Genomic DNA, 24570 nt, shown 5'->3' on the forward strand with positions numbered 1-24570 from the left:
CTTGCTTTGTGTCCGGTTACTTTATCTAAGGCCCAGCGCAAAGCTTTGAATGATCTCTCTTAAGGTCGCTTCTTATCCGGACAAACCCGAGAGGTCCCGGGAAGTCGCCAGGCGTGGTAGTACCCAGTTTTAGCATCACGACTCCTTAACCCTCCAGCCTTCCTCCATAACCCCGAACTCACAGTTTAAAAGTGTAATTTACACATAGAAGCTAAATCCACTATTAGTGGAGTCTGTTTATATATGTATATGCTTGTAATGATAAATTTCTGCTGACTCATTACATAGTAACTTGAATTCCCTCTTGAATAATTTGCAAAGCAGATGTAACCAGCATCTATTTTAAAATGGCTCTAATTTCGTCTGTCCTTTCTCTTTTACTTGCCTAATTAGGAAGAAAACTCAGAGGGAACTGAGGACTTCATGATGCACCATTTATTGGCTCGGAAAATAGTTAACAAATACCGTTAGAGCATAGTTTCTGGGGTCGTGGAGTTTATAAAAGGTCTCGTAAAGTGGTAATATAGTTTTTCTAATGGTCCCCATCATGAAGAGTGTATTATAAGTTGTTGACAGGTAAAACTTAACTCACATTTTGGTTCTATGGTACATAGTTCAGATTTTTATTAAGTGTTCAAGAATTGATGAGTGTATGTGGGGGCTGGGAATTGCAGACATTTAATCAGCCAGTTAGGATTTGCAACATTTAATTGAATCTGTCATTTAAAATCTGGGACATTTCACTAACACTAATAGGTACATATAGGGACACTGTACTAATGATGTTTTCTTTCAAACTATTATTTTTGTTGTAGCCATCATTTTCTGCCTTGATAAGTACTGATGAGTAATGAACAGGAATGCAAAATAAAGCAGCCCTATCCAGGAACTTCTTCCTCCCAATTTCACTGTCTTCTGACTAGATCCTAATTGGTGAAAGCTGTTAACTTTTCTAGATGCCATTATCAGATGGCATTTTTTTCTTTTCCTTTTTACACTTGTTTTCTTTCTTACCTCTTACAATTTACTTTTTAGATTTACCTTTTAAATTACAGGTATTTCTCTGCCGTTTCACTATCCTTGCATCCTCTTGTTTTTTTCAGCCAAACTATATTATGCTTATTCAAGGACTTGCCAAATCAAATGATACGTTCAGTGGCTCCTGTTTTGTATAATTAATTGTATGATCATTTTGGACTCCCAGTTGAAATCAGAACTAGTATTACTTAGGTGTAGGATTTACTTTATTCTTTTTTAAAAATATGTTTTTATTGATTTTAGAGAGAGAAAAAGAGACAGAAACATTTTGGTTGCCTCCTGCTAATAATGCCCAACTAAGGATTGCACCCACACAACCTGGGTTTGTGCTCGGACCAGGAATCCCACCAGCAACCTTTTGGTGCACCGTTTGACGCTCGACCAATTGAGCCACACCAGATTTACTTTAGATAAGCTAATTTAATTGAAATTGTACAGTCTGAATGATTATTTAAAATATTATAGCTAACATTTCCTGAATTCCCCACTGTGTGCCAGACCTTGTGCTGGCAGTTTAATGATTATTACAGTTCTGTGGATAAGTTGTGGTTATCTTTGTTTTATGGATGAGGAAATTAAGAGAAGTTAAAGAACATGTCTGAGGTCACATAGCACAGTTGGGATTCAAACCGCTAAACCTATTGGCTTTCTGTTTTTTCCTTACATTAGGTTATGGAAGATCCACAAGTAGCCCCACTGATTCTTTCTGATTTCAGTCATTACATAATTTTTCCCCCTAATTTTTAGAAAGTACCTTCTCAAAATTCTGGGATTACTTTGATGTCATCCCAAATGAGTTAAAACACAGATTACCTTTATTTTTTTAGATGAAGATAGTGGAAACATTGAATGATTATAATTTAAATATTTGTTATTGCTTTTAAGTCTTTCTGCTATTGGTTGAATGTCATATATAGTGCTCAAGGTACTATACAGAGGAGGAAGGTACTTCCTTCTCTTTTTCTATCTTTTAAAAAATTGAAATATGTGAAGCTAACTGAAAATTAATTTATAAATCAAATATGCTTAGGTATTAGTGGTGAATGATAGCATTTTCCTATGCTATTCTCTTTCTGCTCAGTTCCTGCAGTCAATATCTAGAATGTAGATTATTGGGGTCAGCCAAGTTTAGCATGCATAAAACATCAATCCATTTGTTAAACAATTTTTCATGATCATGAAATTAGTGGGGATTAAGGTAGATGTAGTTTTATATCTGGCCTTTTCCCTAACAAAATAAAATATGAGCGTGTCATTAAATAGTCCTTAAAAATGTTTTTTAAAGATGGTATTACCTTCCATTTCATAGATTGTTTCTGGGGTTTTTCCCCTCACACTACAAAAATACAAGGATACACACTCTGGCACATAAATCTTTGTCTTCATTCCTGATTGTTTTCTTAAGATGAATTTTGGAAAGTAAAAGAAGTGGATTATATGGTATGAACATTTCTTAATGTACAATTTAAAAAACATATACCTTTGAAGATTAAGGGCAGTTTTTTGTATATGAGCAGATGGGAAGCTGTACTGCTCTAGCTAACATCTTTCCTCTGAGCTGCTTCTACCTGTAGTAACTATGGTTACTCAATTTCTTGAAAAAGGGAGAAATGAAAACCTTAGGAATTCTCTGGAGAAGATGCAAGTAATAGGATTTACTAAATTAAGGGGCTTGGTTATTGAAATTCAGTCTAAACATTATAATACCGATCCCACATGATAATACTTTTTTCATTTGATTAAAAATTTTAATAAACTTTTCTTTGTAACCTGTAGGAAAAACAATCCTATTATACGTAGAATTATTTTTTTCATTACATTTATTATAACACGCAGTTGTGGGGACTATGTCAATGTTCAGATCGATATACCTTCCACTTTCTTTGCTGTTAAATGAAGAATTCTGTGTAACAAATGGGCATTTAGCAGTTTTTCCCTCACAGTTCATGACCTTTTGGTGAAATATTTGATATTAGCTGTATTTGGTTGAACAATGCTAAATATCTCTTAACACATTTGTTTTAAAAGGTCTTGGTTATCTTTTGGGATTTTAGTCACTGGAATTTTTTCTTTGATAGTAGTATAAAATTATAGGATGTCAGTTCCAGAAGTAGAGATTCAAATCCTAGAGGCTAGTACTTGGAGAGAATTATTAATTAGTACTGCCCCATATTAGAACAATTTAGTTTTGGTTTAGTTGAGCAGTGTTTCTCAGAATTTGCCCTAGCTGTCTTTTGAAAGTTTTGTTACTTGTCACGTTCAACAACACAAACAAGTGCATGTTTGAAATAAAAAAAATTTAAAAAATAAATGCATACATAAGCCTTAAAATATCAGTGTGTTATATTTTTGAAAATTTAAAATTATGTGGTGTTTTTGTAGAGTTATATAACAAAGGAAAATTACTGAACCATAATGTTATTTTGAAGCTGTCATAAAGATAGATGCAATAGATGATGTTGAGTTCTTCTTTAACTTGATTTTGTAAATGAAATAATTTAGAATGCACTAGGTGAGCTTGTTATTTAAATGAGATCTGAGAAGTCTGTTCCTTTTAATAGTGCAGTGCTCTCATAGAATAGCCATTTATGAGTAAGTTTTATATGTAAGTGGGTTTTATACGTAGAAAGGGACTGGCTAAACTACTATATTTTCTATGTACTTAAGTTAATAGGGTCTAGCAAAAAGCATAAGAATGGAGATGAGCAGAATTTATGTTCCATTTATAGATTTGCTACTAGGATGATCTTTATATCTTAATCTTCATGCCTCAATTTCATTCTCTCAAACAGATGACAATACCTACCCTTATCTTCATGCCTCAAGTTTCATTCTCTCTCAAGTAGATGACAATACCTACCCTTATCTTCATGCCTCAGTTTCATGCTCTCTCAAATAGATGACAATACCTACTTACCATAAGTTATTTTGAAATTTAGGTAATACTGCAGATGTAAAAGTATTTTGCAAAAAGTTTAATATCTTAAGAATAAGAGGTTTTAGTTTTTATTTTCAGCAAATTCATGTGTTTAATTCTGTGTTTATAGAGCTGTACCTGCTGGGATTATAGGATTAATATTTGAAATTCATCCTTGTTCATTTCATTTCCTGTCTAGCCTTGACCTTTTCAGTTCACAACCAGTCAGTCTTTTTTCCTTTCTTACTGTTTCTTCCCTCCTAGAAGTATCATTATTATCTCCTAGTATTTAACAGATTCAGGTAGAAAATAGCATTGGTGTTATCTGGCTACATGTAATAATTTAGGGGCATATACTATAAATACCCAAGTTATAGCACAAAACATTTTGCAAACAACTGAATTGTTATTGTGGCATTTATACTTGGTCATTCACTTAAACAACATATAACCACTAAAGTACACTTTGTCTTCATTTCAGGTTACTTATTGACTGTCATTACATTACTACACCTTTGGAAATTATATTAGAGGAAATAGGTAACTTACTGAATGAGCTCACCTAAGAGCCATGGATCTGGTATAATTTTTGAGGTTAAAAAGAAAAAGTAGCACTTTGGAATCTAAGACTGTGGCTTCATAGAATTGTTCTTGGAGGTTTTAACATGCCTTTATTTTAATTAATTTCATATTTTGATCTTACTTTGTTTTAGGGCTGCCTTTTAAAGATACAACTGGATTTGGTTTATTCAATTTGAGAATATCTTTTAACAGGTAAGTCTATGTTCATTATGATTGCTAACATATTTAGACTTATTCCTACCATCTTATTTATAGTTTCTCTATATCATGCTTGCCTGCTCTCATTGTGCCTCTCTTAGATTGTTTTCTTTATTCTCTCTTTTCCTTAGCAAGTTTGAAAGGTAGTTACTATATTTCTATTTTTTGGTGTTTATGTTTAGTTTTTACTGGGCGTAATTTATATTCATTAAAATTCATGGTCTTTTTCTATGAGTTTGTGGGTTTTTTTAAATTGATTTTGGAGAGAGGAAGGGAGAGAGAGACAGACAAAGAGAGAAAGAAAAGAACATTGATGTGAGAGAGAAACATTGATTGGTTGCCTCCCTCATGTGCATGAACTGGGGATCAAATCTGAAACCTGGCTATCTGCCCTGACTGGGAATCGATGGTGTATGGGACAACGCTCCAACCAATTGAGCCACACCAGCGAGGGCTGTTTTATGAGGTTTGTCACATCACCGTCACGGCCACCGCCACATCATCTTATAGAATATGTGGTTTCATCACCCCCATAATTTCCTTGTGCTCCTTGTAATCAACTCCTTCACATCCCAAGCCTTTGGCAATCACCAAATTGTTTTCTGTTTCTATAGTGTTGCTTTTTTCAGAATGTCATATAAATGGAATTATATAGTCTTTGTCTGGCTGCTTTCACTTAGCATACCACATTTGACATTTGTCTTAGTCTGTTTGGGCTGTTATAACAAAATACCATAAACTGGGTGGCTTATAAACAACGGAAGTTTCTCTGGAGGTTGGGAAGTCCAGGACTGAGGCAGTGGCAGATTTGGTAGGTGTCTGGTGAGGACACATTTTCTGGTTCATGGATTTTTACTGTAACCTCCCATGGTGGAAAGGACAAGGTAGTTCTGTTAGGGGTTGATGGTGGTTCTCTCTTTTTATGAGAGTTTATATTTCTTTCATGAGGGCTGCATCCTCGTGACCTAATTATGCCCCAAAAGCCCTACCTCTTAATACCATCACATTGGGCATTAGGATTTCAACCTGAATTTTGGAGGGGAACACAGTCTATAGCAACATTCATCCATGCTATTGTGTCTATTCATAGTTCATTTCAATTATGAATAGTATTCCATTGTAATTCTGTACCATAATTTGTTTATCCATTCACCAGTTGAAAGACATATAGGTTGTTTCCTCGTTTGGTGATTATGAATAAAGCTGCTATAAACATTCAAATACAGGTGTTTAATATAGAGTGTAAGTTTTTATTTCTCTTGAGTAAATACCTAGTAATATAATTATTGGGTTGTATGGTATAGGTGTATATTTAACTTTCTAAGAAAATGCTATCTGTTTTTCTAAGAAACTGCTAAATTGTTTTCCAAAGTGGCTGTGCCATTTTGTATTCCCACCAGTAAATATGAGAATTCCAGTACTTGGTATTTTCAGTTATTTTTTATTTTAACTATGCTAATAGATGTGTAGTTTGCATTATGATTTGGATTTTTCATTTCTCTAATATCTAATCATATTGAGCATCTTTTAATGTGTTTACTTGCCATCTGCATACCTTTGGTGAAATGTCTATTCAAATATTTCACTCATTTTAAAATTTGTGTATATGTGTGGTGTTTTTTTTTTATTGAATTTTAGAATTCTGTATGTATTCTGGATACAAGTCTTCTTTTTCAATTATGTGTTTATCCCAGTCTGGCTTGTTTTTATACTTTTAACAATGTCTTTTCACACAGCAGAATTTAAAAATTTTGAAGTCCAATTTATTAGTTTTTTTCTTTTATGTATTATGCTTTTGGTGTTGTATCTAAGAAAACTTTTAAGAAACACAAAGACTTTTCTCCTAATTTTTAAAAAATGAGTTATAATTAACATAACATTACATTTGTTTCAGATATAGAACAAAATGATTTGCTATTTGTATACATTGGGAAGTGATCATCACAATAAATCTAGTTAACATCCATCATCACTCGTGGTTACAAAAATTTTTTTTCTTATGATGAGAACTTTTAAGATCTACTCTCTAAGCAACTTCAAATATGCAGTGTAGTATTACTAACTGTAGCCTTCATGCTGTATATTACATCCCCATGTCTTTCTATAACTGGAAATTTGTACCTTTTTGACCCTTTTTACTCATTTTGACCAGCCCCAACTCCCACCTCTGCCAGCTATCAACCTATTCTCTGTATGTATGAGCTTGGTTTTTCTCCTAACTTTTCCTATAGATGTTTCTATAGTTTGAGTTTTCATATTTAGGTCTATGATCCCTAAGAGTTAATTTTTATATATGGTGTGAGTTATTGATTGAGGCTCCTATTTTTGCATATAAATGTCCAATTGTTTCAGCACCATTTGTTTAAGACTCTCCTGTTTTTATTGAATTGCCTTTGCAACTTTGTAGAAAATCAATTGACCATATATGCGGGTCTCTTTCTAGACTGTCTTCTCTTCCCCTTGACTTATATGTTAATCTTTTTGCTAATACCTCACTGTCTTGATTACTGTAGTTTTATAATAAATCTTGACTTCAGATAGAATGAGTCCTCTGATTTTGTTTTTTCTTTTTCAAAATTACCTTGGCTATTCCAGGTTCTTTGCCTTTCCATATAAATTTTAGAATCAGCTTGTTATTTTTTATTAAAAAAACCTGCTGGGATTTTGAGTGGAATTGCATTGAATCTATAGATCACTTTGGGGAGACCTGATATCTCTTGCCCTGCCAGGCGTGGCTCAGTGGTTGAGCGTCAACCTGGGATCCAGACGATCGGGTTTTGATTCCTGGTCAGGGCACATGCCCAGGTTGTGGGCTTGATCAATGACTCTCTCATCATTGATGTTTCTATCTCTCTCTCTCCCTCTCCTTTCCTCTCTCTGAAATCAATAAAGATATTAAAAAAAAATTATAAAAAAAAAAAGACATACCTCTTCACTTGCTTAGTTTAGGTTGTTTTTTGATTTCTTTCATCAGTAATTTGTGGTTTTCATTATATACATTCCTCCACGTATTTTGTTAGATTTAAATTTTTGGTACTACTGTAAAATGCACTGTTTTATTGATTGCTAGTACAGTTGAGCCTTGTTTTTTGTGATAGTTATATTCTATAAAGTTGCTGTGAACAATAAATTAGGAAATACTGAACCATTGATCCTAGGGGAAATATAGGGTTAGGTTACATGAGCCTCTGGTCATGACATTTATATCAGCCGATGAGTACATAATCTTGTTTTATGTGTATTTCTGTTTAAAGATACTTTATTCAATATATGTTGATTAACATTGAATTTATGATCAATAGCACAGCACTATAACTCATGCCTAAATGAAGCTTAATCTAACACAGTTGTTTTTCCATATGATACATCACATCTCTCTTGTACTTAGGAACACTAAATAGCACTATTTAATTTGTTTAATTTATTGATTTTTAGAGAGAGAGAGGAGCATCAGTTTGTTGTTCTACTTATCTATGCATCTATGCATGCATCAGTTGCTTCCTGTGTGTGCCCTGACTGGGGATGGAACCTGCAATCTTGGTGCATTGGGACGACGCTCTTACCAACTGAGCCACCTGATCAGGGCCCTAAACAGCACTTTAGTACTATGCTAAGGGGCCATTTGAAACAGTGAAATCATAAAAAACAAACAATAACAAAGCAAAACACAAAAGTGTGAACTATGTGATACTAAATAGAGCACGACGTAAACACTTGGATCTGGCTAACTCGTTTATTAGGTGATGGAGCTTTTTTGTAGATTTATTGGCATTTTCTTCATAAACATTCCTGTCATCTGCAAATAGGGCTGATTTATTTTTTCCTTTTTATTCCCCTCTTCCCTTTTGATTTCCCTTCTTTTATTGTAGTAAAAACAACCAAATAACATAAATTTACCTTCTTAGCAGTTTTTAAGTGTACATTACGGTATTGTACAACAGATCTCTAGAACTTACTCATCTTGCATGAATAAAATTCTATATCCATTGAACAATAACTCCTCGTTTCTTCCTCCTCTCAGCCTCTGGCAACCACAATTCTGCTTTATATTTTATGAGTTTGAGTACCTTAGATACCTCATGTAAGTGGAATCATGCAGTGTCTTTTTGTAATTAGCGTATTTCACTTAGCATAATGTCCTTAAGATTCATCCTTGTTGTAGCATATGACAGGATTTCCTTTTTTATTTTTAAGGCTGAATTAATATTCATATATATATATATATATATATGTATGTATGTATGTATGTATGTATATAAATATATAGAGAGCACATTTTCTTTATACATTCATCTGTTGCTCCCAAATGTTGTGTATTGTGAATAATGCAATGAACATGGATGTGCAGAATCTCTTGGTGATTCTGTTCTCAATTCTATTGGATATATACCCAGAAGTGGGATTGCTGGGTTATATGGTAGTTCCATTTTTCATTTTTGGGGGGAATCTGTGCCTAGGCTGGTTAGTACTCTGCCCTCTGCCTGCTCCGATCTCCTTTAATTTTCATAGTAGCCCATGAAGTAAGTACTATATAGACAAGGAAGCAAGCTTGGAGTGAGTTTCTCATGGTACTTGCTTTTGTGCATCTCACTCCAAACTTCATTTTAAAAATTCTTTATTGCCTCTACCCTGATTGATAACAGGAACCTGAAAAACCATACCATCAAACTCTTGTACTCACGAAAACAGGCTAGTGATTCTTTTTGCAGTTTCCTCTTATAACCCTTATTGCTTCTTGTCTTAGCTCCCAGGGGGTATTTCTGAGTGGTAGAGGTTACAAGTACTCCACTGAACAACCAGTTCTAAGTCCTGTCATCAAATGCTATGCTCCTGTTCCAAATGGTAAGTTTTCTTATGGATGTATTAAAACTTTTATAAATTCTAACTCTTGGATATCTTTATCTGTAGAAGGGGAAAAAATGTACTTTTTTGAACACAGGGTTCATTAGTCTTTACTGTTTTGCTAATACTGTTTTATCATACTGAGAAAAATTAGAAGAAGTATATTTACCTAATAGGACTATTGAAATTATTTAGCTAAACAAATAAGATGCTTTATATCAGCTCAGAATTTATTGTTATTTGTTATAACTTTATTCTTAGACCACATATTTAAGTGCTATATGGTCAAACACAGCGGTATGCTTTAATAGAGCATAAATTAAAGCTATGAAAATAACCTTAGTGAATATTGGTGTTTTTTTTCTATTGCCTCAGTAGTTAGGAGGCTGCTTTTATTAGAGTTTAGAATATTCTGAGACCCAAACTCAGACATTGTTTCTTAACTAAAATTCAAATTATTAAAATATTATTATATTAATATAATTATTACTATTTACTGTGTCTTTCATAGTTCTGACATTATGCTTTATAAACGTTAAACCTGTAATCTTCACAACAACCCTGTAAGATAGATGGTTGATATTTTACAGATGAAAAAACTGGGTTAGAAAAGTTAAAAAATTTATATTAGGTCAGAGAACTAATTTGGCTGAGCTAGCTTTCGAACCTTTTGCTTTTCTCATTATACCATCTGATTACTTGTGGTATTTGAATTTTGGATATGTAGAAAGTAAAAGAATTTTAAGATGCTGAAAGTGAGAAAAAGCAAAAGGGTGTGGTTATGCCTGTTTGTGCATTGTACAGAATTAGACAACATTTAAGAGTACTGAATTATAATTCTTTTGTTTTTTTGTTTTTAGGTAACAGATGTGTAATATTTGTTTTATTTAAAAGAAATGAGTGTAACTAGTATTGCATTAAGAGTTGAAACCTGGCTTTTAGCTACATGGCATGTTAAAGTACCTCTAGTGTGGCTGGAAGCTTGTATTAACTGGATCCAAGAAGAAAATGATAATGTTCATTTGAGTCAGGCACAAATGAATAAACAAGTTTTTGAGCAATGGCTCCTTACTGATCTGAAAGATTTGGAGCATCCTCTCCTACCTGATGACATTTTAGAAGTTCCAAAAGGAGAACTGAATGGGTTTTTTGCTCTGCAGATTAATTCATTGGTTGATGTAAGTCAGCCTGCATATTCCCAGATGCAAAAGTTAAGAGGAAAAAATACTATGAATGAGCTAATTACAGCTGAAACACAAGTAACCCAAAAGCCTTGGGAAGCCAAGCCTTCACGAATGTTGATGCTACAGCTAACTGACGGAATTGTACAAGTGCAGGGAATGGAATATCAGCCTATTCCAGCTCTTCATAGTCACCTTCCTCCAGGTACAAAAATTTTAATTTATGGAATAATTTCTTTCCGTCTTGGTGTTCTCTTATTGAAACCAGAAAATGTGAAGGTGTTGGGAGGAGAAGTAGATGCTCTTTTAGAGGAATATGCCCAAGAAAAAGTACTTGGAAGATTAATTGGGGAACTTGATCCCATAGTTTCAGTCATACCAAGTAATTCTAACCAAAACATCCCCAGAAATACAGATGATCTAGAGCTTGTGTTAGGACCTTCTGATGAAGAACTCTTGGCAAGTCTTGATGAAAATGATGAGCTTGCAGCAAATAATGACACCTCATTGGAAAGAAGATGTTTCAGCACGGGTAGTTCCTTAAATAATATTCCCACAAGAGAGTCAAGCTTTGAAACAGGGCTTGTTATTTCTCCAAGACCAAAGGAGAAACCACCAAATCAATCTGTGCATTTCACTGATGGGGAACTAGATGACTTTTCATTGGAGGAGGCCTTGCTTTTAGAAGAAGCTGTCCAGAAAGAACAAATGGAGACTAAAGAATGGGAGCCATTGACTTTGAACAGAATCACAGATGAAAATATAGCGAGATCTTCACAGAAGCCTAATACTCTAAATAATTTTTCTTTGATTCACAAAAATGGAAATAATTATAATGAAAAAAAATTATGTGAACAAATGACTAATGAAGACAAATCCTTTAGTTGTCTATCTGCTAGAGACCACAACAGTAGTGTTTTTTCAGTTCATCATAATGTACCCTTACCCCACGGTTTTTCAAATAAAGGTAAGAACTTAGAGGCAGATAATAAAGTGAAACAAACCATCAGTTCAGATGTACATTCCTTAAATAATAAAGTACTAAATGGAGAACCGGTCAGTTATTTACCCAAAAGGACTTCACAAATTTCTAATGAAAATGATCACCATTTGCAGGATTGTTCTTTAAGATCATCAGAGAATAGCACTAATCTTTCTGTCATCATGGATTTGTATTCTCCACCCTTTATCTATTTGTCTGTTCTAATGGCCACCAAACCAAAGGAAGTTTTAACAGTGAAAGTCAAAGCCTTTATTGTAACCTTGACTGGAAATCTCTCAAGTTCTGGTGGCATTTGGAGTATAACAGCAAAGATTTCTGATGGAACTACATATCTAGATGTAGACTTTGTAGATGAAATACTTACTAGTCTGATAGGGTTTTCAGTACCAGAAATGAAAAAGTTAAAAAAGGATCCTCTTCAATACCAGAAGTTCCTGGAAGGTTTGCAGAAATGTCAGCGAGATCTAATAGATTTGTGCTGTCTAATGACCATTTCATTTAATCCCTCCTTGTCTAAAGCAGTGGTGCTGGCATTAGAAGATGTTAATGTGGAACACCTTGAGAGCCTAAAGAAGCGATTGAATAAATAATTTACTAAAATGATATTGGAAAACAATGAAATATTTAGAATTATATTTGTCCTTTTATTTTTGAAACTCTTTGTAAAAGGGAAAAAGGGAGTTGTATAGCCTATTCCAATTTAAAAGTGTTTAATCATGTTTGCGTGTTTGTTTTTTAAATAATTTTTTTTATTAGATGAAGGAACTTGATGACTCATTGTTACTGAGAAATTTGTTTTCCACTTACTCCATATAAGATGATTACTAAGGTATTGTATTGTTTACTGATGTGTCATATTGAAAGATGACTATTTTAAATAGGTAGTTGTAGTTCTAATATGTTGACTACTCAAAAGATTTGTTTATTATTATACTTAGGAAAACATAAACTAGTAAATCAGTATGTCAGGCTTTCGGATGTAAATTGTTTTGCTGGTTTTTATTTGCTGATTTTAAAGGTTTGATATATTTAAATCAAATATGATAACAAGATACCATTTCAGAGAATATATTTCAAGGTTAAAAAACCTTATTTTCAAGAATTACTTTAACTGACATTGAAAATTTCATTATTAACGTCTAGTATTTCATTTTTTTTGGATTAAAATAAGGTATTATCCCCTTTCTCAATTAGCTCTATATGTAAGCCTCTCTCATTTTGTTTTGTTTTGTTTTGTTTTTGGAAGTGCTGACTTTTTTTTAAGGGAGATTGTTTACCACTTTTCCATTTTACTGTTAAAAAGTCACATTTGAAATGGTAAGGTTATTTTATTAATCTTTGCCTTTAAAATTTTTTAAGTGTCTTGAATTTTAAAACATTAAACAAATACTTAAATAATAAAATTAAGATGTGTTTTTCTTTAATTAAAACAGAAAAGTATCTAGAAGTATGATAAATACATATATAAAAATATGATATAGACATATTAGAAAGATACTTTAAAAATCTTTTGTTGTTGTTTGAAAGGTGATAATCAGAGTTCAAGTAACAACATGGATTTCATTGATGTATGCCCTAATGGTAATATCTTTTGTAGACTTCCATTCTTGTACTACAAGAGATTTTAATGAGATGGCATTATCTTCTTTAAGTTCTTCTATCGTACTCTATCTCTGTGAGTAGTGCTTGAAAGTTGGGATTAGACCTTATTTTCTCTTCATAGTCACTAAAGACTGGGTATAATACTTTACCATATTAATTTATCCTTTATTGGTGCTTTGATTCTGGCTCTGGTCTTTTCTGGCCTGGATTATTCCAGTAGGTTTACTAATTGGTTGTTGCCTTATTTTGCCCTCAAGCCTTTCCCCATAATTCTGTCTGAATGATCTTAGGGTTACATTTTTTTTCTATTTTTCTCTTTGTTGACCTTTAACATCAACCTTCTCCTGTCCCCTTATTTACAAGGGTGAAGTCCAAACTCTTCATAGTATGTAAGGTCTTTTGTGATCCCGTCTTTGCTGTTCCTTTCAGCCTCATATTCCCCCATTATTCTCCTCTTACCTAATCTGCCTCTAAACTTTAGTCAGACCTGCCGAGCTGGAGTGGCTCAGTGGTTGAGCTTCTTCCCGTGCTTCAGGAGGTCGCTGGTTTGATTCCTGGTTGGAGCACATGTCTGGGTTTCGGGCTCGATCCCCAGTAGGGGGCGTGCAGGAGGCAGCTGATCAATGATTCTATCTCTCTATCCCCTCTCTCTAAAATCAATAAAAACATATTTAAAATAAATACATAAGTAAATTTTAGCCAGACCAAATTATTTGTAGTTCCCTAAACACTTAGGGAAATATACATACTGAAGCTCAAAGTGACCATGTTCGCTCATCCCCTTAACTCCCAAATTCATTCATATTTCCAACTCAGCTTAAGATATAGGTGCTTATTGAAGTGTTTCATGAATTTCTCTGCTAACTTGCACGCCCACTGGTATTATCAATTTTAGCTGCAGTTGTTCTTAATAAATTATTAAGTTTAAAACCAATTTGGTGACCTAGATTTCCTTTATATAGAAATTAGGGAAGAAATTACTGTAATAGACATGTATATTTTTTAAGACATAAGCTCCTATAAGCTTTAAAAAAAATTGTTGAAGCATAATGTATGTAAAACAAGATGCATTCATTTAAATGGTACAGTTTGATGAGATCTTTGGTAGTTATCTTGTTTATTTTCTGGTGTATAGGTGGGCTGATAGTTATTTTGTTTGTTTTCTGGTATACAAGTGGTCTGGAAACCTTGGTGTAATGTGCAGAAGCACTTCTGTTTGGTTATGGATGTTTAATTAGTTAGAAAAAGGGGAGAGAAGAGGAATGACTTATGCTGCCAAGATGCTGACATCACCTTTGATAGTTATATACAGGGTGGGCAAAAGTAGATTTACTCTTGTTTGTATGGAAAATAAGACAATAATTAAATAATAACAAGAATAAACTCTGTTTCACCTACTTTTGTCCCACTGTATACCTGTGAAACCACCACCATAATCATGATACCGAACATTTCTATTATTACCTCCCTCCCCTCCCCTCCCCCCAATTTCCTTGTGCCATGCTGTAGCCTATCCTTCCTGCTCCTGGCCTTAGGCAATCATTAATCTTTTTTTGGTCACTATAAATTAGATTGCATTCTCTTCCATTTTATATAAATGGCATGATATAATGTATACTCTTTGTATAATGTGTAATGTGTACTTCTTTTACTCAGCATAATGATTTTGAGGTTTATCCATGCTGTGTATCCATTCATATATCAATATTCCAATCTTTTTGTTGCTGAGTAGTAGTGCATTATGTGGGTGTGCACAATTTTTTTATTCACTCGCCTGTTGATGGATATTTGAATTGTTTTCAGTTTTTGGCTATTATTAAAAGCTGCCTTGAACATTTGTCACAAGTTTTTGTGTTAACATACACTTTCATTTCCTTGGTTGTACACTTAACAAGTAGAGTGTCAGGATCATATCATAGGTGTATGCTTAATTTTATAAGGAACTCCTGAACAGTTTCCCAAAGTGATAGTATTGTTTTACATTCCCGTGAGCAATGTGTGAGAGTTTTTTTTTTTTAATTTTATTTTTCAATTACAGTTTACATTCAATATTATTTTTTATTAATTTCAGGTGTGCAGCACAGTGGTTAGACAATTATATACTTTATAAAGTGCTCCCCCTGATATTTCCACTATCCATCTGGCATCATACCTAGATATTACAATATTATTGACTATTATTTATGCTGTACTTTACATCCCTGTGACTATTTTGTAACTACCAATTTATAGTTCTGAAAAGACCGGTTTTTAAACTACCTTTTAAACATAGCCAATGATGCCGTGCTTGCCTTTGATCTGGCAGATATAAAACTACATCCACACCTCAGTGGCCACCAAACCAGCACAGCTTACTTAACTGAGCTGTTTGAAACTACTTGTTTGAGCAAGTACTTACTACAGCTCGAATAGCTTTGGGGACCTCAGCAAAGGTTGGAGAAACTAGCTCAACTCTGACAATAGTGCCAAAATTGGGCCAGTGTGCCTTCAAGTAAGTCACAGCAGCGTTTACCAGGGCTGGAACAGCAGTATCTACTTTGTCAGGTAGTTATGTACATTCAATGATAGGACATGTCAGTTAATTTCAGCTCCAACAAATAATCTGTTGTATGCCAGGTACTCCACTAGGTTTGTATTCTCAAGGAGTTTGAGATCTAGGAGGGAATTCACCTCTTTCATTCTCTTTTGGGACAGAAAATCAACTTTTACAGAATTGTGAGAGGACTCACTAGCTACTTCCTTGTCTCTGTGTTCTTTTAAATATACCAGATCCTGCCTGCAGGTGTTATTCCAGTCAGTTGGGCTTAGCCACTAGTGCTGGGTGAGTCACTTCTCCAAGGCAGCGTGCAGATATTCTGACCCCTGGCCCTCTTGCAGCTGCCAATCATGAAGCATGTGGTCTTGGCCTACCAACCCCTTCAGTGGTGATTCAGCCTGTCTTGTTCTTACATCTGTAATAAGACTGATGTGTGTATGTACTTGTCTTTTTTTGTTGTTGTTAGCAGCTAAATGTAGGGTTGTTTAGCTTTCAAATACCTCCCAGAGGGAGATGGTCCTAGACTGAGGACCAGAGAACAGCTGACCACAATCATGAACAGTAATGAAATCCATCCATTTACAATCCCCATTACTTTTAGGGAGACTAAAGACATGCGTCCTTGATTAGGGAGATTGGAATTAACTGTAATTACTGAACTTGGGAGTGTGAGACTAGAGAAATATTAAACTCAATTCTAAGAGAAGTGCTTTGGCAAAAGGATTATAAATTAAGATGTTAATATGTGTACTCTAGTTGCTTAAGGGATGGTAGACATCATTTGAGCACTAACTGACAGTGAAATTGTTCCAGTGTCATCTGTGAGTTGTGATGGAGAGTAGCATGTCCAGATCAGAACTGGGTTAACTGAAGTTCATAACCAGGGAAAAGACGAAACATTCTGACCAATACCTGGGTTGTATAATAGACATTTTCCAATGCAGCAGAGCATTTATAATCTAATGTTGGATCAGTAAGAATTAGGTTGTCTCCAGTTTTTAGGACCATATAAATACCAACCTTTCAAAGTTGGCGACAGGAAGTTCATAGATGCATCTTTTTCATATATGTGCACTCTCCATTCTCCCAGGCAGGCCAGTCTGCTTTCCACAGCTCTGCTCCATTGTCCTGGTTATCAGCCTTGCATGAGAATTGTTGCAGTGTCATGGATATCAGTAGAATGCTCCAGCTGACCTTTGTTAGGCCTTTGATAAAAGATGGAAAACAAAAACAAAACAAAAATTGGCATGTGCAAAGGTACCTTCAGTGATTAACAATTTTTTTTTTAGACACTTTGAGATTTTGGTCAAATAAAAGCAGACCAGAAACTGACTTCAAGTGAGATAATGTGTGAAAGCATTAAAAGGCACTCAGCACAGGGCCAGTGCTCAATAAATGCATGGTCTTATTACCATTATTGTTATTATTTGGAACGAATGACACCTATCTCACCCTTCTCTCACTTTGGTCCTCATGAGCGTCTTTTACTCTGAACCTCAGTGGTATTAAGGTAAACATTTATTCTCTTTTCTGGGGACGGGCTGCCCTGATGTTGAAGGTTATAGGACACAGCAAGCCCTGGAAGCCTTACGCCAGATTCTGGGTAATTTTGCTGGATCAGCATAGCCTTGCAAACTGGCAGCTGCCTGGAAGATTGAGGTCATGTTCTGCACTGGCCTACACGGGAATTGCTATGCAGAGCCAACAATCTTCCCTGGCAGTAAGGAGTGAAGAGCAGCCCTGCACCCACTTCACAACATTCCTTTAAACGATGCACTCATAGCCAGAACTTAAATGCTGCACTGACAAGGGAGCCAGCTTTGGGATAGTCCAAAGCATTCTGTCAACAAAGTAGTAGTATTCAGGCCAAGCTGGGGTTGCTACATAAATACTTCAGTTCAGCTCACCCTGATAGATGAGAATAATTTGGAACTTTTATAGTTTCTAAGTCAACTCTTCTTTCCCCTCCCTGCCTCCGTCCCTCCCTCCCTCCCTCCGTCCCTCCCTCCCTCCCTCCCTCCGTCCCTCCCTCCCTCCCTCCCCTGAGGACATTTTTCCGTTGCTTTTCAGAGAGAGTGGGAAGGAGGAAGGGAGGGGGAGAGAGAGAGAGAGAAACATCAATGTGAGAGACATAAAAACTAGTTGCCTCCCGCACTCTAACCACTAGGTGCACGGACCAGGGCTTAACTCTTATTTCAATGCGGATGGCTCCTTGTTCTAAATAATATCCTTTATATTCTTGAGCTTCAGACTTGGCATTTCTGCCTGATGGACATTTCCACTTGGATTTCCAGCTATTAATATCTGTTCCAGACCTCCTTGTTTCTGTTTCTGCTATCACCATCACTGTTATTCAGAGACTGAATGTGTAGTGGTTGAGAGTGAGGACTTGGGCCCTCTCCGGTTTGGCTCAGTGGTTAGAGAGCTGGCCCATGGACTGTAAGGGTCCTGGGTTTGACTCTGGCCAAAGGTATATACCTCGGTTGCAGGCTTGATCCCTGCCCTGGTCAGGGTACGTGTGGGAGGCAACCAATAGATGTGTCTCTCTCACGTTGATGTTTCTCTCTTCCCCTTCAACTCTGAATAGCAATAGAAAAAATATCCTTGAGTGAGGTTTAAAAAAAAAAAAAACAGCAAGGGCTTGGGAGGCTGACTGCCTGGTTTCAAATCTCTGCTGTGCTACTTACTATGTATGTGGCCTTGGGGAAGTTATTTGACTGTTTGGTGCCTTAATTACCTCATCTGTATAATGGGGATAATAACACACCCTCATCAAGTTGTTGTAAGCATTGAGGTAAAGTGATTAGACCAGTGCCTGGCATGTAGTCAGTGTTCCTATCAGTTTGGTTGTATTAGTCTGCAAGTAACAGAACACCAGTTAGCAGTAAGGTGGGCTGTAAACACATGTAATTATCTTACATGACTAAAATTCTGGAGTGAGTAGTTCTAGATTTGGTGAAGCAGTGTTCAGTGGTGCCACCAGAGACCCCATTTCTTTCTGTCTTTCCCCTCTGCCATGTTTAGCATGTTTGTTTTTCACCTTCACGGCTATCACATTATGGTCACCAGGCTATTGCAGCCCCAGGGATCACATCCACATTCAAGGCAGGAAAAAGGGAGATGAGCAGGGCCAGCACCAGCTGTCCCTTTCATCCAGAGCCTCTCAAAGGAATTCTCCCTACATCTGATTGCCAAGACTAAGTCACCTGTCCAACCTTGTGTGTGAAAGAGGCTGACAAAGTGTCCAGTTTTCTAACTTCGGTAATGGAAAATGAGCAAAAAGAAGAGGGTTGGGCATGGTTGTTGTAGCCAGGCCAAAGTGATTATACACGTTAGCTCTTAAGATCCAGTTCCTTAAGTTTGAAGTATTGAAGTTATTTTCACTTACCGTCTTCTTCCCTAGCAAACAGTCAACAAGTTTGGTGATTCCTCTTGCTCAGTTTTCCATGCCCACCCCTTCCTTTCCCTTCATGCTATTCTTAATGTTTTATGCATGGAAAAATGCAGCAGGTTTTGTTCTGTATCCCTTGATCTCCGGTTTCTGCATGTTCTGCTCCATCTTGTACTCTACTAGATGAATCTTCATCAAACATCTCTATCATGACATTTTCTGGGCCTCAATCCCTTCCTGTTGTCTCCAGTAGTGATTCTTAAACTTCTTTGTACATCAGGATTGCCTGAGAAACTTGTTAAAAATCAGATGCCTCTTGAAAAGTAGATGCCAAGGTTACAAAATAATATATCCTCAGGGGACTCAGCATAGTGGGAAACACAGGTAAAATAGTAATAATCAAGGGTATTGTCATTTATATTTTATGCCGCTCATTTGGCACATTAAATATATTGCTTTAGATAAGATCCATTATAAGTTATCTTTTCATGTCTTTTCTAATAGAGTAGAAATTCCTTGAAGGTAGAGATTATATAATACCACTCTGCTGCTCTTAATGATTGTAAAATATTCAACAATTTGTTGAATGAACCAGTGGTATTCGTACAAAATATTCAGTGGGTGCTTCCTAAGTGTTGGACAGGTCCTATAAAAACATTGGCTAACCTTAGAGATACAGGACTCTACCTATCAGATTAGATATATAGTTTGAAGCAACAGAACCACTCCTGTCTGATAAATGGCTACAATGTGTAATAACAGTGCAGCTAGATCTGGCATGAGTCAAATGGAAAGGTACAGTGTAGGTTTGCCATTAATACAAAACTTAGACAGTTAACTAGTCCCACTGTACAACACATCTTTCTCTCCTTGTGTTTGCTCATGCTGTTTTCTTAGACCGACATGTCTTTTTGTCTTTTTTTATTCATTGTTCAAGTTTCACTCAAGGGGCAAGGCCTCTGTGAAACTTTCTTATATATCTTATTTTTGTTGTTGTTGAGTCACATATGTATGATACCCTCCTATATGCTCTATCCTGTTTCATTTAACCTGCAGTCTAGTTAACTGTCTAAATGTCTATTTCCCCACCCCACCACCAGATTGTAAGTATTTTGAGTATTTTGAGGTGTTACACATGTTTGTATTTTCCACCATGTCCTGTGCACAGTAGATGATTTAATAAACACTTACTAAGTAAAGGTCCAGGTGAGAGGTAATGAAGGTGTGAACTAGAGGAGTGACAATGGAAATGCAAAGGGGGCATGGATTGATAAGACTTGATCTTCTAGCAAATTTTAATAAAAGTTATTGATTATTTAGAGAAAAAAAAAGACTGCCCAGCTGGGTGTGGCTCAGCAGTTGAGCATCAACCTAGGATCTAGTAGATCGTGGTTCGATTCCTGGTCAGGGAACATGCCTGGGTTGCTCGATCCCCAGCCTGGGGCCTACGGGGGTGCAGCCAATCAATGACTCCCATCATTGATGTTTCTATCTCCCTCTCCCTTCCTGTCCCTGAAATCAATAAAGATATATTAAAAAGAAAAAGAAAAGAAAAGACTTGCTCTTCTTTGGGTGCAGGTGGGGACTGAGGGAAGGGTAAGAGGCAAGGATGTCTTGAAAGTTTTTAGGAAGAATGGTGTTAGTACAGAAGCCAGGAGTTGTTGCCACTTGTGGGGAAAGATAGCGCAAATAGGGCAGTAGTAGTAATAATAGCAGCTACCACTAATTAGATACTTGAATCAGTCACCATGCCAAGTGCTTATCATATATTGATCATTTATTTCTTAGAATAATTTTGTGAGGTATTATCAATCCCAATTTATAGATGATGAAATGGAGGCTCAGAGAAATTAAGCAAATTGCTCAAGGTAACACAACCAGCAAGCAGCGGAGCTGAGATGCAAACACAAGTCTGTCTGACTCCAAAGCTTGTGCCCTGAAGCACTGTTTTCTTGAAAACTGCCTAGCGAAGTTATTTCCTGTTCTTCAAGGGACAGCAGGAGGAAGAGTCTCACCACTTCTCAACCACCGTTTGTGGTGTCTGGTGACTGAGCAGAGGTCAGTGCTACATTGGTTCTGCATGACATAGACCATTCCTGCACACAGGTGGGAAGCCTGTGCGGCACTGCAAAGGCATGGGAATGGAACAGGAGATGTCTAAACAAGGCCCCAGGTGTCTCCTCTCCTCCCTCCCCCTCCCCTCCCCCTCCCTCTCCCTCTCCTCTCCGCCTGTCCAGGCTGTTTAGTCTTGTTCCATACGTAACCTTGGCCAGAGGGAATCCCAGAAAAGCTAAGAGATGTCACCTCTTCTTATTTGGTGTAGAGAGGGAAGAAAAGGTCTCAACATATCTTGTCACAGTCACATGTAAACAAATCTCTTCATCAATAGTAGCATCAACAACTACTATGGAAGTGTGGGGTATAGAATCTGGTGGAGGGAGATATCCGAGACTCAGGGTCAGTGAGGTGGGCACATATTCCTAATAACACTAGAGCTTGGATAATGGAAATAAAAGCTTCAAATTTGTCTATAGTAATATTTATGTTAGCTCTGCATCTTGGAGAAAAAGAGTAAGCTGATAGGAAGTGCAAAACAGGAGCACGTTTTGCAGATTCCATAGGCAATATCCTCACTGGGCTCAACATGATTGTATTTTTAAACTTTATACCCAAAAGGGCATTAATTATGTCTTATGAGTAGAAGTAGCAACATAAATGGTTTGACAGAAGTGTGAGGAGGAGCTACGCAGCTATAGCAGATTTCAGCAAGTAATGGCGCAAGAATTAGGACATAGGTCTCTTCCCCAAATGAAATGGAGTGAACCTGATAATTCTGACAACGTGAAGGGGGAAGAGAGGATTGTGAATATTAATATCATATTCCTGTGTTATGAAGACAGAAATAGGTAACAGATTTTCACCATGTCACCATGTTCACTAGGCGGCATCAAGGGGATTTACATAAATGCTCAGAAGGGAGTAGAACAACAGAATATGGGAGGGATTCCCCTCTTGGAAGATTTTTATAGAATAAAGTAAAAGGAAGGCCTTGGTTTTTAGATCACAAAGTTTTCTTTTAGCTCTGTGACTTTATTCTTAGTTTAACATACATTGGTCCCATGTTCAGAAAAAGACAGCTTTAACTCCTGTATTGGAGGGTAATACATCATTTATCCCCCTTCAAAGTGAAATATGAACCTTCAAAAAAAAATCCTGCCCTGTAGTAGTTACAGCATTTTGATGTGCTTTTATATTTAATAATTTTAATATAGTACATTAATTTAGGTTATAAATGTTCCCACACACATGCCTACTGGTGGTAATATTTTATGTTTACCCTCTCATTTGTACATTTTTGGGGGTAATGCATTCTGATAACTCATTAGGATACATGGCTGGAAAATTCTCATTTTAAAGTAGAATAGTTGTTAAGCAGCATTAAATTTTAATTAGAACTCTTCACTGCATTTCATTATGAGGTTATTCTGTAATTACTCAGCAAGTCCTGGTGTTTACTAATGCAGAAGTGACAGCACATGATGCTGCTAAATTATTGCTGCCTCGCTGGAGAAGACAATTGGGAAACGGAACAGATAAAGGCATTGTTTAAAGAGCCTCAGGGGAAAACACAACCTCAGAACATAATTCTTATCTTTTTTTCTTTTAGCTACTTTTTTTCATGTCCATCTTGGCAACGTATAGCATGTAGACCTCCCCTATCATAAGTTAAGTAGCTTACATACAATGTCTCCAGTTGCAATTTTCACATTTGCATGAAACTCTTTTCTTGGGAGAGCAGGTGTGAAGTGGGGCTTGGTAGATAATAGTTCTAAATTGCTCAGATACATTATTTGTGGTAAGAAAATAAATCTCCAAATAACTACTGTAAACTGAGATTTCTAAGAAGTTTTATGCTTTTTAAATAATCGTATTTTATCCCTCTTTAGCATACAGATATTATACTATGTCCAGAAAACATAATGGTGTTAGGAAGTTCCATCTAATGTATCTTGACCCTCCACAGTATGGCAGGGATGTATGGGTTGCAATTTTCATACATGTATGAGCACACTGAAATTGTTTTTTCCGTTTAAAACGGTCCTTTATGCAGATCTCATAATCTTGCTGTTAATTTGATTCCCTGCACCCTTTCCTCATTATGCCCAAGACTGCTTCTGTACGCTCAAATTAAATTGAGGCAACTATTTTGATAATTTGGATGAAAATGGTTTTAACAAAGACATTTAGATAATAGGTGTAATGTGTGTGGGTGTGTTGATGTTGGAGTTGGTCTGGTGAGGGGTATTGAAGTGAGGGGATGAGATAACATCTATGAAATACATTATCTTGATAAATCACTGAATTCTCTTCATTTGCCTTTTTACACCAGATCGAGAGAGCAGACATTTTTGCCTTGCTCCTGATTTTGGGCTGGGGTTGGGGGAGCACTCAGTCTTTTAACCTTAAATACGATGTTAGTTATAGGTACCTGTATTATCTTGTATCATTCTGTAGATATCTGTATCAGTTTGACCTCTTGAATGGGCTGAGGACTGAGTAATTGAGATCAGTCATGTGAGTGTTTCATGACTATGTGACCAACCCCCAATAAAAATCCTGGACATAAATTCTTGGTTGGGTTTCTCTGGTTGGTAATATTTCATATGTGTTGTTACACATCGCTGCTGGGAGAATTAAGTGCTGTTTGTACAACTCTACTGGGAAAGGATAACCGGAAGCTTGTGCCTGGTCTCTCCTGGACTCTGCCCTATGCACCTTTTACCTTTACTGATTTAAATTTGTAGTCTTTTGTTGTAATAAACTTTAACCAAGACTATAATAACTTTTCTGAATTCTGTGTCTTTTTAGAAAATCGCTGAACCTGAGTGGGGTCTTGGGGAGCTGGACACAAAGTGGAATGTAGAATCTTACCACCATGTGGGTCTCTTTTTACTCTTCTCATTCTGTGTTGTAATTGTTTTGTGTAATACAATCACATACAATGAAAATCCCATCAGACACTTATAATTTTTGCTTTGGGCTATCACACATATTTTAGAGAACTCAAGAGGAGAAGAATTATCTATGTTTATCCAGATATTTAACATTTCTTTTGCTCTTTAGTCATTCTTGATATTTCTAGTTTCCTTCTGGTATCATTTCCCTTTTGTTCAAAAAACTTCTTTTAGCAATTCTTTTGAGTGGGTCTGCTGACAATGAATTATACTTTTTCTTACCTGAGGTGTCTTTTAAAAAAACAACAACAAAACAAACTAAAAC

The 24570-nt window shown here is 36.1% G+C and overlaps 1 protein-coding gene across 1 annotated transcript; it reads left to right on the forward strand.

Annotated features, from left to right (window-relative positions):
• The first annotated feature begins 3911 nt into the window (after nt 1–3911).
• RMI1 (RecQ mediated genome instability 1) lies at nt 3912–13164 on the forward strand. The gene is made up of 3 exons (XM_016223024.2): nt 3912–4729; nt 9480–9577; nt 10438–13164. The coding sequence occupies exon 3, from the start codon at nt 10474–10476 to the stop codon at nt 12349–12351; it is 1878 nt and encodes a 625-aa protein (XP_016078510.2). The 5' UTR covers nt 3912–4729; nt 9480–9577; nt 10438–10473; the 3' UTR covers nt 12352–13164.
• Nucleotides 13165–24570: the final 11406 nt, after the last annotated feature.

Source organism: Miniopterus natalensis, chromosome 12 (assembly GCF_054644295.1).
Source record: "Miniopterus natalensis isolate mMinNat1 chromosome 12, mMinNat1.hap1, whole genome shotgun sequence".
NCBI lineage: Eukaryota > Metazoa > Chordata > Mammalia > Chiroptera > Miniopteridae > Miniopterus > Miniopterus natalensis.

Coding starts and splice junctions, on each gene's coding strand:
- RMI1 (XM_016223024.2), top strand. CDS start 10,474: ATGAGTGTAACTAGTATTGCATTAAGAGTTGAAACCTGGCTTTTAGCT.